Source organism: Magnolia sinica, chromosome 19, assembly GCF_029962835.1.
Source record: "Magnolia sinica isolate HGM2019 chromosome 19, MsV1, whole genome shotgun sequence".
NCBI lineage: Eukaryota > Viridiplantae > Streptophyta > Magnoliopsida > Magnoliales > Magnoliaceae > Magnolia > Magnolia sinica.
Genome location: NC_080591.1, coordinates 38,515,194 through 38,528,865, shown reverse-complemented (window position 1 = coordinate 38,528,865; position 13,672 = coordinate 38,515,194). Strand labels below are relative to the sequence as shown.

Here is a 13,672-nt window from a genome sequence, read left to right as displayed (position 1 = left end):
GTTCGTCCTGGTTAGGCCAACAACAGAGATTCATTCGTGTAACACACAGCTGAAATAATCAACCGTTGCCAAAATTAAGATGATGAAGAACCCATGTCACCCTTTTTTTAGTCTGAATTAAAAAAAATAAAGAAGAAAAAAACACAGCTACTCGGAGACTGTCTGGATGGCTGCACTCGTGCATGTCCTGATGAGAAATGAGAGATGAATACTCCCACCCATATGGGCCAATGTGGCATGTGTTGGGAGATTTGATGTGAGCCCATGTCTCCAACATCAGTTGTGTCTGGTCATATGGTAAAGTGGTGTTGGTCATTTTAGTAGGCATCCACTGTTTTTGTGGCATATCATTTGTGTGCTTGATGACCAAAAGACAGCATCAGACGGTCTCTGTGTGACATTGGCATGTGTATGCAGATTAGAGTTTGGAATGTGTCGTTGAATCATTTCTGGTGTTGGAAGTTGCAGTGGGAAAAAAAGAGGATGAATTGTTCAGAAAATGGGCTTAAGCATAAACAACCATTAAATGATAAGGAATCAACCTGAAAGCAACAATGAAATGTGAAGAAAAGAGCTGAACAATGAAAAAGATGTCACAAACAAGCTACATGCTCAATGATCGGCTGGTGCTGCTGGTCAGTAGCTGAGGCGAGCATCTTCAGTTGTTGCGAGTGAAGGAGAAAGGGAGTTGCGAGACTCATCCAAGTCCTCCCCTAGCGGTGACTGCTCCACCCGAATCTCCTCAATCATTTTCACCACTTGCAACATGGTAGGTCTCTCCTCAGCCTGTGGGACCACACATGCAAGTGCCACCTGAAGCATTGCCACCAGTTCCTCCTCAATGTTCTTGTACCGCAGCAGCTCTGCATCAAAAATCTCAGCTGTCCACTCCTCCCTGACAGTCGACCGGACCCATTTTGGGAGATCAATCCCAGCTTCATCATGCTGCTGATGTGGACGAGTCGGGTACTGGGATGGAGCCTTCCCAGTCAGTACTTCCAAGAGCAGGACACCAAAGCCATAGACATCAGCTTTCTGAGAGAGCCTCTTGTTCTCTGCCTGCTCTGGTGCTCTGTACCCTCCCAACCTCGCCGTGAAATGCACTGGATTCAGAAGCAGTGCCAGCCCGAAATCAGCAATGCAAGCGATGCCGTTCTTGTCCAGAAGCACATTAGAGGACTTGATATTCCCATGGGGGATCTTAGTGGCACTGTATTCTTCATGAATCCGAGCAAGACCACGAGCTGCTCCCAACACCAAGCTGATCCTCGTCGTCCAATCCAGAGGGGTTCTTCCTGGCCCACGATTCCCTGATCAACAGAAGAAAAATGAAATCATCAATTGCAACAATACCCAATTGGGCCGCAAATAGTCCAAACCATTAGATGGAACTTTTATTTTTATTTTTAATTCATCACACCATGTAGCAGAGAATACAAGCTGCCATTGGGAAGGTAGTCGTAGACGAGCAGCTTCTCCTCCTTTGCGTAGTAATACGCCCTCAGCCGTACGATGTTGGGGTGCCGCAGCTTCCCGATGACATCCATATACTGCTCGAATTCCTTCCTTGCGCAGGGATTGGTGTCCTTAAGCCGCTTCACAGCGACCATACATCCATCCTCAAGTATCGCTCTGTATACCGTCCCCAAGCTCCCTTTCCCAAGCATCTCTGCCGATGCCTTTAGCAGGTCCTCCAGTTCAAATTGCTTCCTCCTGTCGAAGAACACCAGCTTGCTCCGGTGCTCTGCTGCTCCCGTGTCGTCGCTCTCCTTCTTCTCACTTGACGAATAGCTGCTGCTCCTCTTCTTCACGTCATAGTCATCACCACCGCTGCCTGTTTCCGTCTTCCCACCATCGCCCGAGTACCGCCCACAGTAGTAGGCCACGAGAAATGACGTGATCACGAGGAGCACCACAGCATCGCCGACCACAATCCCAACAATTGCGGTAGTGCTCAACCCCTTCCTCTTCTCACCCTCCCCACGCCGGACTGACATTGCGGAGCCAGGCTTCGAGCTTGGGTTCGACGGCACCACATTAGTCTGGCCCGAAGTCGACGGCCCCACTGAGGGGAGGGAATTGGTGAACGAGCAGACAGGGAACGGGCTCGATCCGCAGAGCCCTGCATTCCCTGCAAAACTCCCCTCTCCGAACTTGTTCCGCAGCCCGTCGGGCACCTTCCCGTAAAGCTCGTTGTCGGAGACGTTGAATTCTTTGAGGCCAGGCAGGAGAGAGGAGAGATTGGGAAGCTGCCCAGACAGAGCATTGTTCTGTAGTCGGAGAGTGACGAGGCGAGTGAGGTTGGAAAGGGCGGCGGGGACGGGTCCAGAGAGATTGTTGTCAGAGAGGTCTAAGCGGAGGAGTCGACGGAGGAGGGAGAAGGTGTCAGGAATGTGGCCAGAGAGATCGTTGTGGGAGAGGTAGAGGAGTTTGAGGTTGGGAAGGGAGGAGATTGGATGGAGGGAGGCGTTGAGGCGATTGGAATGGAGGTCGAGGACGCGGAGCTGATCGAGGGATGCGAGGGCGTCAAGTGGGCCACGGAGATCAAGGGATGGGAGATAGAGGGCGATGATGCGCCCAGAGCCGTCAGGGGAACAGAGGACCCCACGCCAGTGAGCGGTGCAGGGATGGGTGGAGGTGGTCCAGTTGGAGTGGAGGACGCCATGGGCGTCGGTCTGGGTGCGGAAAAGGGTTAGGGCTTGGCTGTCGGTGTCGGCATTAGTGTTTCGTTGTAGGAGTTGTTGTTGTAGGGAATGAGAAGGGGAGAGTAAGAGGAGAATGAATGAGAAGAAGAAGAAGAAGAAGAATGGGAAGAATAGAGGCATTGGCTTCATTATGCTTGTTTGGGCTTCAGGTGTAGAGAGGAGGTGAAGCGGGAAGAAGGGACGTTGGGGGTGTATTTGAAATGAGAGAGAGAGAAATAAGGGTGAGAGGTCTTCTTTATCTTCTCCTTTATTGCTTCTCCTTTCCTATAAGATGAGATAGTCTGAGGGACTACCCAAGAAATCATAACAAGTGGGACACTACTCTTTTTATGTGGGGCCCACCTTGTGTGATCGGATCAGTTCATCCTTTTGGGTACCTCCCTAGATGGAATGCAGAAGCGTTTTCCTACTGAGCCCCAACAGGGAGATGCCAAAGGTACCACTGACCGGATGATAGTGTGGGTCCCACTGTAGCATATGGGAAAGTGGGTCCCCACCCTTCAGTTGATACAAACAAATTGATATTAGGGTCCCTTCTAAATTGACGGTTTAGATAAGAAAAGAGAAAAAAAAAAGGCAACGGCTAGGATCTTCCAGTCTGGTGGATTTGTTGGTCCGCTGGATTTAAAGCCCCTTAATATAAAAATAAATAAATTTCAGTTACGGACCCATGGGCCCACCTTGACATTTACATAGTGGGCCATGATCAATGGGGGCATAGTATATGAATGGGTGGATTGGCTGATGTGTGGATGAGGGGAGTTGAGGATTACATTTTGGGGTAGTTCTTAGTAGTAGCAAAAGGAAACCTAAGAAGCATGTATTATTATGAGAGATGATTAAAGTGAAAGGAGTGGGGAATGAAATTGCATTTGCTTTGAATTGAATAGAATGATTGTTTCTCCACTACTCTTCCTCTGCTATTATAACTCAAACACCCTCTCCCTTTTTCTCATCCGCGTGTTCTTGATGGCCTATTTCTTTTCCAGGGATCACACTCTACTCTGCCCTACTACTGCACTTCATACTCATGCATGCATCTGTCCGACTTGTGGTGGATGTCATGGCCAGAAACTCCTACTCATAGGATGATCCTAACCATCTCCATTGGTGGCCAACAGGCCATCCAACTAAACGGTCCAAGGAAAAAAACAAAAAGTTGAATGAGCAAGTCGTCCACAGAGTCAGAACTTTTCGCTCGGTTCCATTTCGACTATGTGGGTCCTACAAGTTGGACGGGCTGGATCAAATGTGTAAAGGGAGGAAGCTGGGTCCTTGTCCTTGCTTCGGTGGTAGAATCTGAGGAGTTTCAACATGAGGTCCAGGGTTCGCGTACACAAAAAAAAAACCGTATTTCAGTGGTAAGGGCTGAAATTTAGTTTTATCACATGGCACTACTTGGATATATGAAAACAATTAAGAAAATTGGTGTTTTTGGAGGTTGGGTCCTCTTCAGGTTGGTTTGGTCTTGGATTAACTATTGCATGACCGAACCTACTTGAGCTGTTCTCCTACACTAGTTGGAGGATAGGCAGAAAATTTTGAACGGATGATGGTATATAATGTTTGTTTGGGTTGCACATCTGCATCTAATAGGTGGAGCCATTTTTCTGAAAAATGATTAAATGGGTTTTTGGGGCCATAGATTGAATACATACGCACCGCCATGTCTACATTCGTCAATGTGGCAAATGTTTATAAAGGCCTGTTTGGATGCATGTAATTAGTCAATTCATAAATTTGAAAGTTCATTAATTGGTATATTTGTGAAGTTGGAAGTTCATTATTCATGATTTTCTAGATTTGTCATTTGGTTGGGTTAATTAAATTTACATTTTAGGAGAGGTTACAGATCTTTTGAAACATGATTGGACCATTCAAACCATCCAATGAGTCATCACTAAAATTAATATGGTTGAAATCAAATGTAACATAAAATGGTCTAATAATGGATCAACCATCCATCAAGTGTCAATAGATGGTCAATATTGATTATAATAGATAAATATTTGACTACTGATTACATAATTCATGAATTTGATTTGCATCCAAACAGGCCCTTAAGATCCAATATTCTCATCCATCTATTTTTATCTTAGATGTTTGACAAATAACAGTCAATATATTAGCATTATCTATCCATGTAAGTCGTCTATAATTATATGTTTTAGTTAGACAGATGTGTCTAAAATATTCTATCCCAACTAAGGTTTAAAATGGATGTACAGATAGCACATCGTTCACTACCAAAGCAGCTCCATATCACCTTGTATTGGGCTATTTTGGGCTGATCCCGCCGTTTAAAATTTATAGACCATATCAGTATGTATGGGGTGAAATGTACTTACTGGTTTTGGGCTATGACCTTGATGTAAATGTAACTTTGATATGAATATATGGGGGTCTTTTGGAGATGAGTTAAAAGGAAAATGGTATTATTGAGGTCGACCTCATGGGAGCTTCCCATGAGGTGGGACTCTTTGGGTCCCACTGTGATTTGTGTCAGACATCCACTGTGGCATTTGGTGGGTCCCCTCGAGGTTAATAGATACTAAAAAAATCAGCCGTATACGAAAACACAATGGCCCTACAATCTGAAACCATGTCTAAAATTTTGGTGGGTCCCACCTGAATTTTAGATATAGATAGAATTTGGTGTGACCCCTCATCCAAGTGGGACACACACACACACAATGGATGGTTTGGATGTCTGAACCACATCTCTTTGGGCCTTATAAACAATCATGAAACTTTCAATGGGTGAATATCTACTCTCAATTGTTGTCTGTGATGTGGCCTACCTAAGCCATGGATTAGCCTGATTTTTAGGCCCATAGCCTACCACGAAAGGATGCATCTAACTGATGGAGTGAATGTCCATCACACATCACGGTGGGGTCCACAGAGCTTGACCTCATAGTACCTTTTCCTGAGATAAAATGTTACATATGAATAATATTGCAAATTGCAAGCTTGCATTGTAATCATGAGTAGGAACATGTCTAGAATATCTATATACAGATGAGCCGTTGTAATCTCACAAACGCGTGAGAAAATAGGGGAAGTAGGCCATTGCACGACCCACCACCCCAAAAAGTCAACTAGAGTAGAAAAGGTTTGTGGTGCTTTGACTGGACGGTGGTGATGTGTAATTCTGTCCATGGGAGAATATGATTATAGACTTTTGACCATGTAGAAAAGAAAGTATGCAATACAACTGCCACCCTTACATGCAATGCAACAATCTCCTCATTATTATAATTTTTTTTGGAAGAGGAATACTTTATTACTCTAGTTGGGTATGGTGGTTGATACGCAAGCACTAAGAAATTACACGTGTAATATGTGCACCTTACGTTAAACTGTCCAAATTGTGGAATGGATCATAAATTACAAGTTGCAATGATCCGATTTCCTAACTTGCTAGTTGTTGGAATTCAACAAACAAATTGTGGGATGGATGGTCATGATGCCTCTTTCTTATCTAAAATGCTCACTAATAAAAGGTTAAAATTGTACAATGTATATGAATTTTGTATGATGATCTATCTATCATTGTAACAAATATTGCTGCCATTACGAAAATCCCATGACATTTTCACAGCGTATCAACCGAATGATTACTCTAGTATATTAGGTATATTAATTTCTTTTTACCATGTGTGACCAGTTGGACAATATTTCTGTCCAGTTGAGAACTTTTTATTAGGTGGGCTTAATTGATTAATGATCTGGATCTCTTAAAGGTTAGATAATATGATTGTGCATACCAGCAGACCCTATTAAAGTTGTGATTAATCTAGGATAACATAGGGGTGGTACACTACAATTATGTTACACACATAATGTTCTAGTACATATCTTAAGTAGTTTTTCTGTCTCAACCCCTTCTCTAAAGAATGTAATGCGTGGAAGGGTGTAATATCATACTTAAATTGATAGTATCTCAACCAAGTACAAATTTCAATTGGGTCCTTGCTCTTACTCCGGTGGTAGACTCTCAGGAGTTTCAACACCTGGTTGAGGGTTCCGAGTACCCATAGGTGGTGAAATCCCACTGCGTTGTGAGTGTGTATGCATGTGTTAAAAAAAAAAAAAGAACGAATTTCAATTAAAATTTCTCAATCAACCAAGTACAGATTTTAATTAAAATTTATCAAATCCCATCTTTGATACACCGCACAATCCTTCTCATAATGCAATTTTACTTTGTCGGTTTCAACCATTTTATATATGTGCCACATTCAATCTACCAAGGTTGGCCCCATCACAAGAGTTGCCTTGTGAGAAAATCATCTTTATCCACTCGTTGGGTGGACTATACTTATATTTTGATGAGTGGATATGACTACTTTTATGCGCTAGGTGATTCTCTTAACAAGGCTAATAACATAGAGGTGGGTGGATATAAGAGAAATGATGATTATTTTCTTATTAAAAATAGTCTTTAAATCCATAAGAAATATTTTTGAGTATATTAATGCACATGTGAAATTCTAAAAAAATAAATGAGACTTAAACATACCGAAATTGGTAAGTTTTAATTTCATATATAAGTTTGACATAGGCTATCAAAAGTGGGTCCCTTTATTTGGACGGTTTGGATTTTGTTAAATATAGGCAAAGTTCACTATGATTGAGTACAAGAGTATGGGTGGGGCTCATAGCATGAGAGCATACAGATGACCCACCTCCATTAAAAAAAATACTACATGTTGACCATTCTTATTAATCAAGGGATCGATTAATGAAGAAATGATGATACGTAAAATTGGAACGATGTTCTGCAGGCTTTTTGACTCCTCAGGAATTGTACGGACCTGATTCATCGTAAAGGGAATACTGTCCCGATGCACATGTTTGTGCATGTAGTGCCCATATTTGGAAGATCCAGGACGTTCATCTTAAAGAAACTCCCAGATAAGACTATTCCAACCATTGGATGGATGGCCAACATATGAACGGTGAGTTTAAAACAATCATCGGTCCGAAATAACATCAACAGATGTAATGGATGAGATCATCTAATTTGAATTGGTTTTTTGGGGAATGCATGCATCTGTCTTGGGCCCAACATATCAGTTGTACGGATCATTGAAAAGTGGTCCTCACTTGTAAAAAAAAAAAGGTTTGAAGTGAAAAAAGCAAAAGAACCTATTAAGTTCCTTTAAAATTATTATTATTTTTAATTGAAGAAAAAACATTGATGCTCTGGAAGAGTGTGATGGATGATGGATGATACACATGCAGTTAAAAATTACTTAAAAATTGCATACATGGCATAAAATAACTTAAATTCAACCGTCCAAATTATGTTGGTAAATAGAGATGGAAAATGAATTAAAAATTAAACTTATTTGATTATTTAATTACCAGAGTGGAGGACATTTATTCGACAGTTAAAATGAAAATATCCAATGGTCCAATTTCTACAAACTAGTGTCCACGAATCAAGAGGTTAGAATTTGTGCAACTAAACTGAAATTAGGCTTTAACTAGACGACAGTGAACTTAGGCAATTTAGTCGGCTTTCTTTAAATTAATATAATCCACGTATCCAATTTCTGACTTTCTGAGTATCAAGCGTCATGCCCTGCCAGAGCATCATCTAACTAGTCTTTTTCTTTTTGTTTCGCCTTCATTATAAAAGTTGCAGCTTTTGTCCCTGATGAGTTATATGATACTCAGGCTTCGCATGACGCTTGATACTCAGGCACTCATACATTATACACGTGGCATATACTAATTCAAATAATACGACTAGATAGTCAATCCAATGCCGTAAAGCCACAAAACCCAAGATTATGTTGGTCGAATAATCCTAACCTTTGATTCATGGACAGTTCCTTTTCAAAAAAGGACCGTTGGATTTTTTTCATTTTAACCATCCAATAAATGTCAAACAATCCGACTCTAAACAAAGCTTTCTTTTTTATGTATATAAAATCTAAATGGGTTAACCTAATTTGGACGGTTTAATTTGACTAATTTTACGTAATTTGTGGAAATCTAAGTGGCTGCGTATGATCCATCACACTCTGTCGGAGTATCAAAGTATTTCCATATGTTCACTACGATACCATGGAGGGGCACGAAGGTCGACTGGTGCACACAACCTCAGGCGGAAACTGGCAGGCATTTACATCTTCCTCGATGGTAGCGGATTAGGTAGCCCACCTTACTGTATATGCTGTATATCCATACTGTCCATCAGTTTTTTCAGCTCGCACGTGGTCCCAAAGATGAAGTAGATCAAAAACTCAAGTAGACCGCACAATAAAAATTAAATGCTTATCAATGAAAACTTCTCAAGGCCACGAAAGTTATAGATCAAGCTGATATTTGTGTTTTCCCTGCGTACATGTCTGTTTGACCTAATCAATAAGTTGGATGGCAAATAAGCATTACTTTAGGCTGCATGAGGTTTTTAATGGTGTGCGTGCAATGACCACTTTTTCTTGTAGTGTGGTCCACTTAATATTTGGATATGCTTCATTTTTAGGACCATGAGTTAAAATGAGCTGAAAAAACTGATGAATGGTATAGATATATAACAAATACATCCAAGTGGACCCCATGGTCAAGGTAACATTGATCCATCTATGCTGTGGGCCTTACTATAACCCTTGCAATGAAACAGGGCACGCGGATTTGGTGTTACCGGTGGGGGTGTACATCGAGTCAAACTGAGTCGAGCTGGCCTCAGCTTGGCTCAGCTTGATCACCAAGGACACCCAGCTCGAACTTGGCTCAGCTCAGTGACTGAACCAGCATCTCCAGCTCGACTCGGCTCGATCAATAATCGGACCAGTTCGAGCTCGAGCTTTCGAGCCGAGTTTAAGTTTGTTTTTCAAGCTGAGTTCAAGTTCGAGTTTAATTTTTTAGTTTAGTTTTCGAATTTGAGTTCGAGTTTAGTTTTCGAGATGAGATCAAGTATATGATGCCGGAAGTATCAAGTTAAAATTATAATTTTACCATATACATTTAATAATACAATAAAGCAAAAAAATAAAATATTAAATACCAATTGAAGACCAATTACTACTGTAGAGGAGGTTCGTTTGTCGAGTTCGAGCTGCTATCTAAATCTTCATATACGTACTCGTTCACCTCTCCCGAATCAAAAGGTAGAGATAACTTTTTATTGTCCTCTTGTATAGTTTGAATTAGATTTTTCAAACTTTCTTTGCGAAAAGATTTATATGTAATTCCCAACGCCTATAAAACCCACCAAGACAGGAGAAAAACTTAGATGAATTCTTTCTCTTCTTCTTTTTAGTTGTAAAGCTTGAACTTACTTCGACATCATGTTGTCTTAGAGGATATCGCTATTGTGTAGAAACTTCTTTCATACTGCGCTTTAAGGCGAGTTGGAATTGTTCTTCTTCTAATGCTAATAATTCTACTTCCTCCTCTGCATTAGAAAGTTTGGATGGAGGAGTAGAAGGTTTTTTGTTTGAATCAATAAGTGCTTGGAAAAGAAGTTGGACTTTCTTTTGGGCTTTGGGACACGGTTTTACATCTCCACCCTAATAGGATAAGTGTAACATGAGCCGATTAGTTTTGTTAACAAACTCGGCCCACACAAATGACACAAAATCTTCAACTTTCCAGACTTTGGAGAATGGATTAAGGAACCATAGTCCCAACGTCGGTCGATGATTCACTTGAAGACATATCTACATATTGTGTTGAAAAAATTAATATTTTAACAATAATGAAATATGATATAAAATAAAAATAATTTATGGATGGAAAAAAAGAAGCTATTAATGCATTGCACGTATAACATCCATTAACATAACATAAAAGTAAAAATAAAAGAGTACTCATTACATAATTTTCAAGTTCTAATAAATTAACAAGAAATGTTAACCTAACTCCATTCATGTTGCTGTTGTTTCATATGCTGTGGCTTGAAACACATTCTCTTCCCCTTCCTTATCAATATCAGAACCTCCCCAACTCGGACGCAACCAATCTTGTGTACAAATTAATGCTTCCACTGTATCTGGTGTAAGGGAGCTTTGAGTCTTGCTCACGACCCTACTCCCTGTGCTAAAAGCAGTTTCTGATGCCACCGTTGAAATAAGAATTGACAATATATCTTGTGCCACTGCCCATAGTATAAATTATTTTCCTTCACTAACTTTCATTTTTCACCACTCCAAAACGCCGAAATCTGAATCCTGCAGCATTACGACTGCCTCTTTGAGATACAAGTCTAACTCTGATTCTTTCGTTTCAGTGTTTGTATTTTCTTTTGCTAAGAAAGACATGTATTCATCATCGAGCATAGTGTCAAAGCTTGTAGTAGCATGCGATCTAACTTTGTTAATACTTAGTGTATATCCTGTGATTGTGTACGTATTGTACGATGCTTCGATTGCGTTATGAATCTTCGAGGCTTCAGTTACTGCATTTTCATCAAAATAAATCTTCATAAAGATGAATTAAACATAGCTCGTCTTGCACCTAGGATCAAAAATAACAACTAAGGACATTAACAAATGACATTAATCCCAATACTTATTGAACTTCATTTGCATACCATCTATTATAAGTTGTAGAAAATTTGGACCTTCACTGACATATTTCCTTAGGTCTTCCTTGATTTTCCACATGGCTGGAAGAAACATATTTGCTGTAGGAAACTTATTGCCAGAAAATATCTTCGTACAGTCATAAAAAACTTTTAAAAACTTGTGAACTTCTTTTGCTTTACTCCAATCTTCTTCAATAGGCAACTAAGTATATGTTCTATCACGCGCTACATATTCTGGAAATGCGAATTCCAATTCGACGACCGAATCTAATATCTTAAAAGTTAAATTCCAACGTGTGCATATATTTAGCTTCAACATTTTTGGAGATTTTATATTCAAACATTGGGCTATGTCATTCCATATACTTAATCTTGAGGGTAAGTCTCTTATGTACTTTACACTCTCCCTCACATTCTCTATAGTTTGGTTAATTATTTTCAACAATTCTTATTCAATTAAGTTCAGAATGTATGTACAACACCGAACTTGAAATATTTTTTCCTCAAAAAATAAATTATGTATGTACAACACCGAACTTGAAATATTTTTCCCTCAAAAAATAAATTGTCAGTTGCTTTTAACTGGTTACATAAGAACAATATTACATTGTCATTTGTTGAAGCATTATCTAAAGTTAATGAAGAGTCTTTATTTTCAATGCCCCAATCTCGTAAACAGTTGTAAATACAATATGAAATAACTAAACCAGAATGAGGAGGTGGAAGGTGGCGAAAGTTTAATATTTTCCTACAAAGTTTCTAATTTTTATCAACATAGTATGCAATCAATGAAATATATCCATTTCTTTGATTTTGCACCGTCCACATATCAAAAGTCAAACTTATCATTGAAACCGATGTTAAAACTACTTTCAACTTCATTTTCTCACTTGCGTACATCTTTATGCATTCCCTCTTCAAGTAATACGAGAGACCTTCTCAACATGAGGATTAAGAAATTTATTGTATTCCATGAACACTTTACTCTCTATCATTTTAAATGGTTACTCATCAACGATCATAAGCCTCACATACCACTCATTTAGCTTCTCTTTTTCAAACTTATGAGTGATAAGTTTACCTTCAGAAGCATATCCTTCAGAGTTTATAAACGATAACAATTATTGGCCAAAAGGTAGAATTTAGGTCTCCTTGAACAACTTTGCTGTGTCTATTTAAATGAGTAGTCGACCCCTCAGTATTTTTGCTGTACAGAGTTTTGCGGTGCAGACATCTAATCTCAACAACATTATTAATTACTATTTCTTCAAAATCATCTTAGACAATTGATCGCTTTTTTCATTTACTTGCAGCTAAAGACCCTTCTCCCTCAACAATAAGAGGAGATTTGGCTAACGCACCGACACCAGGGGTAGTTGGGACTTCATCATCATTAGTCATCTCTAAATGATTAAACATAAAGATATGAAACAATTTCCTCTAATATTTCAAAATTTTCCTAAGTGGTGTGTCATATGTGTATAAATGTCCTCTAAAATTTTAACAATTTTCTAAGTGTTTAAATCAGTCACCTATTCAATGTTGAATAAATTATAATGCTTTTATTATTCAATTTAAATGTCACGCCAAATTTCGGCAGCATCTTCCCTTATCTCTCAAGAATATATTAATATTGTATTTGATTCACACGTGAATTATCCACACAAAGTGTGGATATTTGATGATGAAATAAATGCAAGAAATATATCCAGAGAGAATTAGGAGAGACGAAATGAATCAAACATATGCATTTAAATTTGAATAAATGAAAACATTATTATTTATTCAACATTGACCTATCCAAAAAGGGACAATTTGAGAACTTAAAACACACTGAATCTATATCTGGTAACATAAAAATTCTTAAATGGGCAACTAATTATCTTATATTACAACTACAACAATAAAACATGTAATATCTGGGCAAACAACAGAGCAGGCCGAAAAGTAAAGATTATACTAAGAAAAGTAAACATTTAATATCTAGGCCAACCAACTACAATCTTTATGGTCTATGAAAATCATAACACCCTACTACAATTAAATCTTGTCTAATAATTAGGATCATCAATATTCTTAGCACTATTTTAAATTGCCTACCGTCCTAACTTCTAAGTTGGCTTGAAAGGATAATTATGACAATTGATTTGTGGAGTTGAATATCATACATTAAAATCATTCTTTACAGTACTCCACAATCATTCTATATTTTCATTATCTTTTATAGTCAAAATATCAAGTTTACCCAATTAATAGTCCACACACATCAAGATAGAGGGTTTTAGGAAAATAACCATCTCTCTACCCAATTAATAGTCCACATTAATTCATTGTGGAATCATCAAAGGATTTCCAAGTAATCCACTTCTTTAACAAGTGACTGGAACCAGTCATGTAAACTCTGATTCAGTTTAAACCTATC

The 13,672-nt window shown here is 39.1% G+C and overlaps 1 protein-coding gene across 1 annotated transcript; it reads right to left on the bottom strand.

The window, feature by feature from the left end:
- Positions 1-507: 507 nt before the first annotated feature.
- LOC131234773 (leucine-rich repeat receptor-like protein kinase PXC1) lies at positions 508-2,916 on the bottom strand. The gene is made up of 2 exons (XM_058231724.1): positions 1,421-2,916; positions 508-1,310 (listed from the first exon to the last, which is right to left on the bottom strand). Exons 1-2 carry the CDS (start codon positions 2,832-2,834, stop codon positions 637-639), a joined length of 2,088 nt encoding a protein of 695 aa, XP_058087707.1. The 5' UTR covers positions 2,835-2,916; the 3' UTR covers positions 508-636.
- Positions 2,917-13,672: the final 10,756 nt, after the last annotated feature.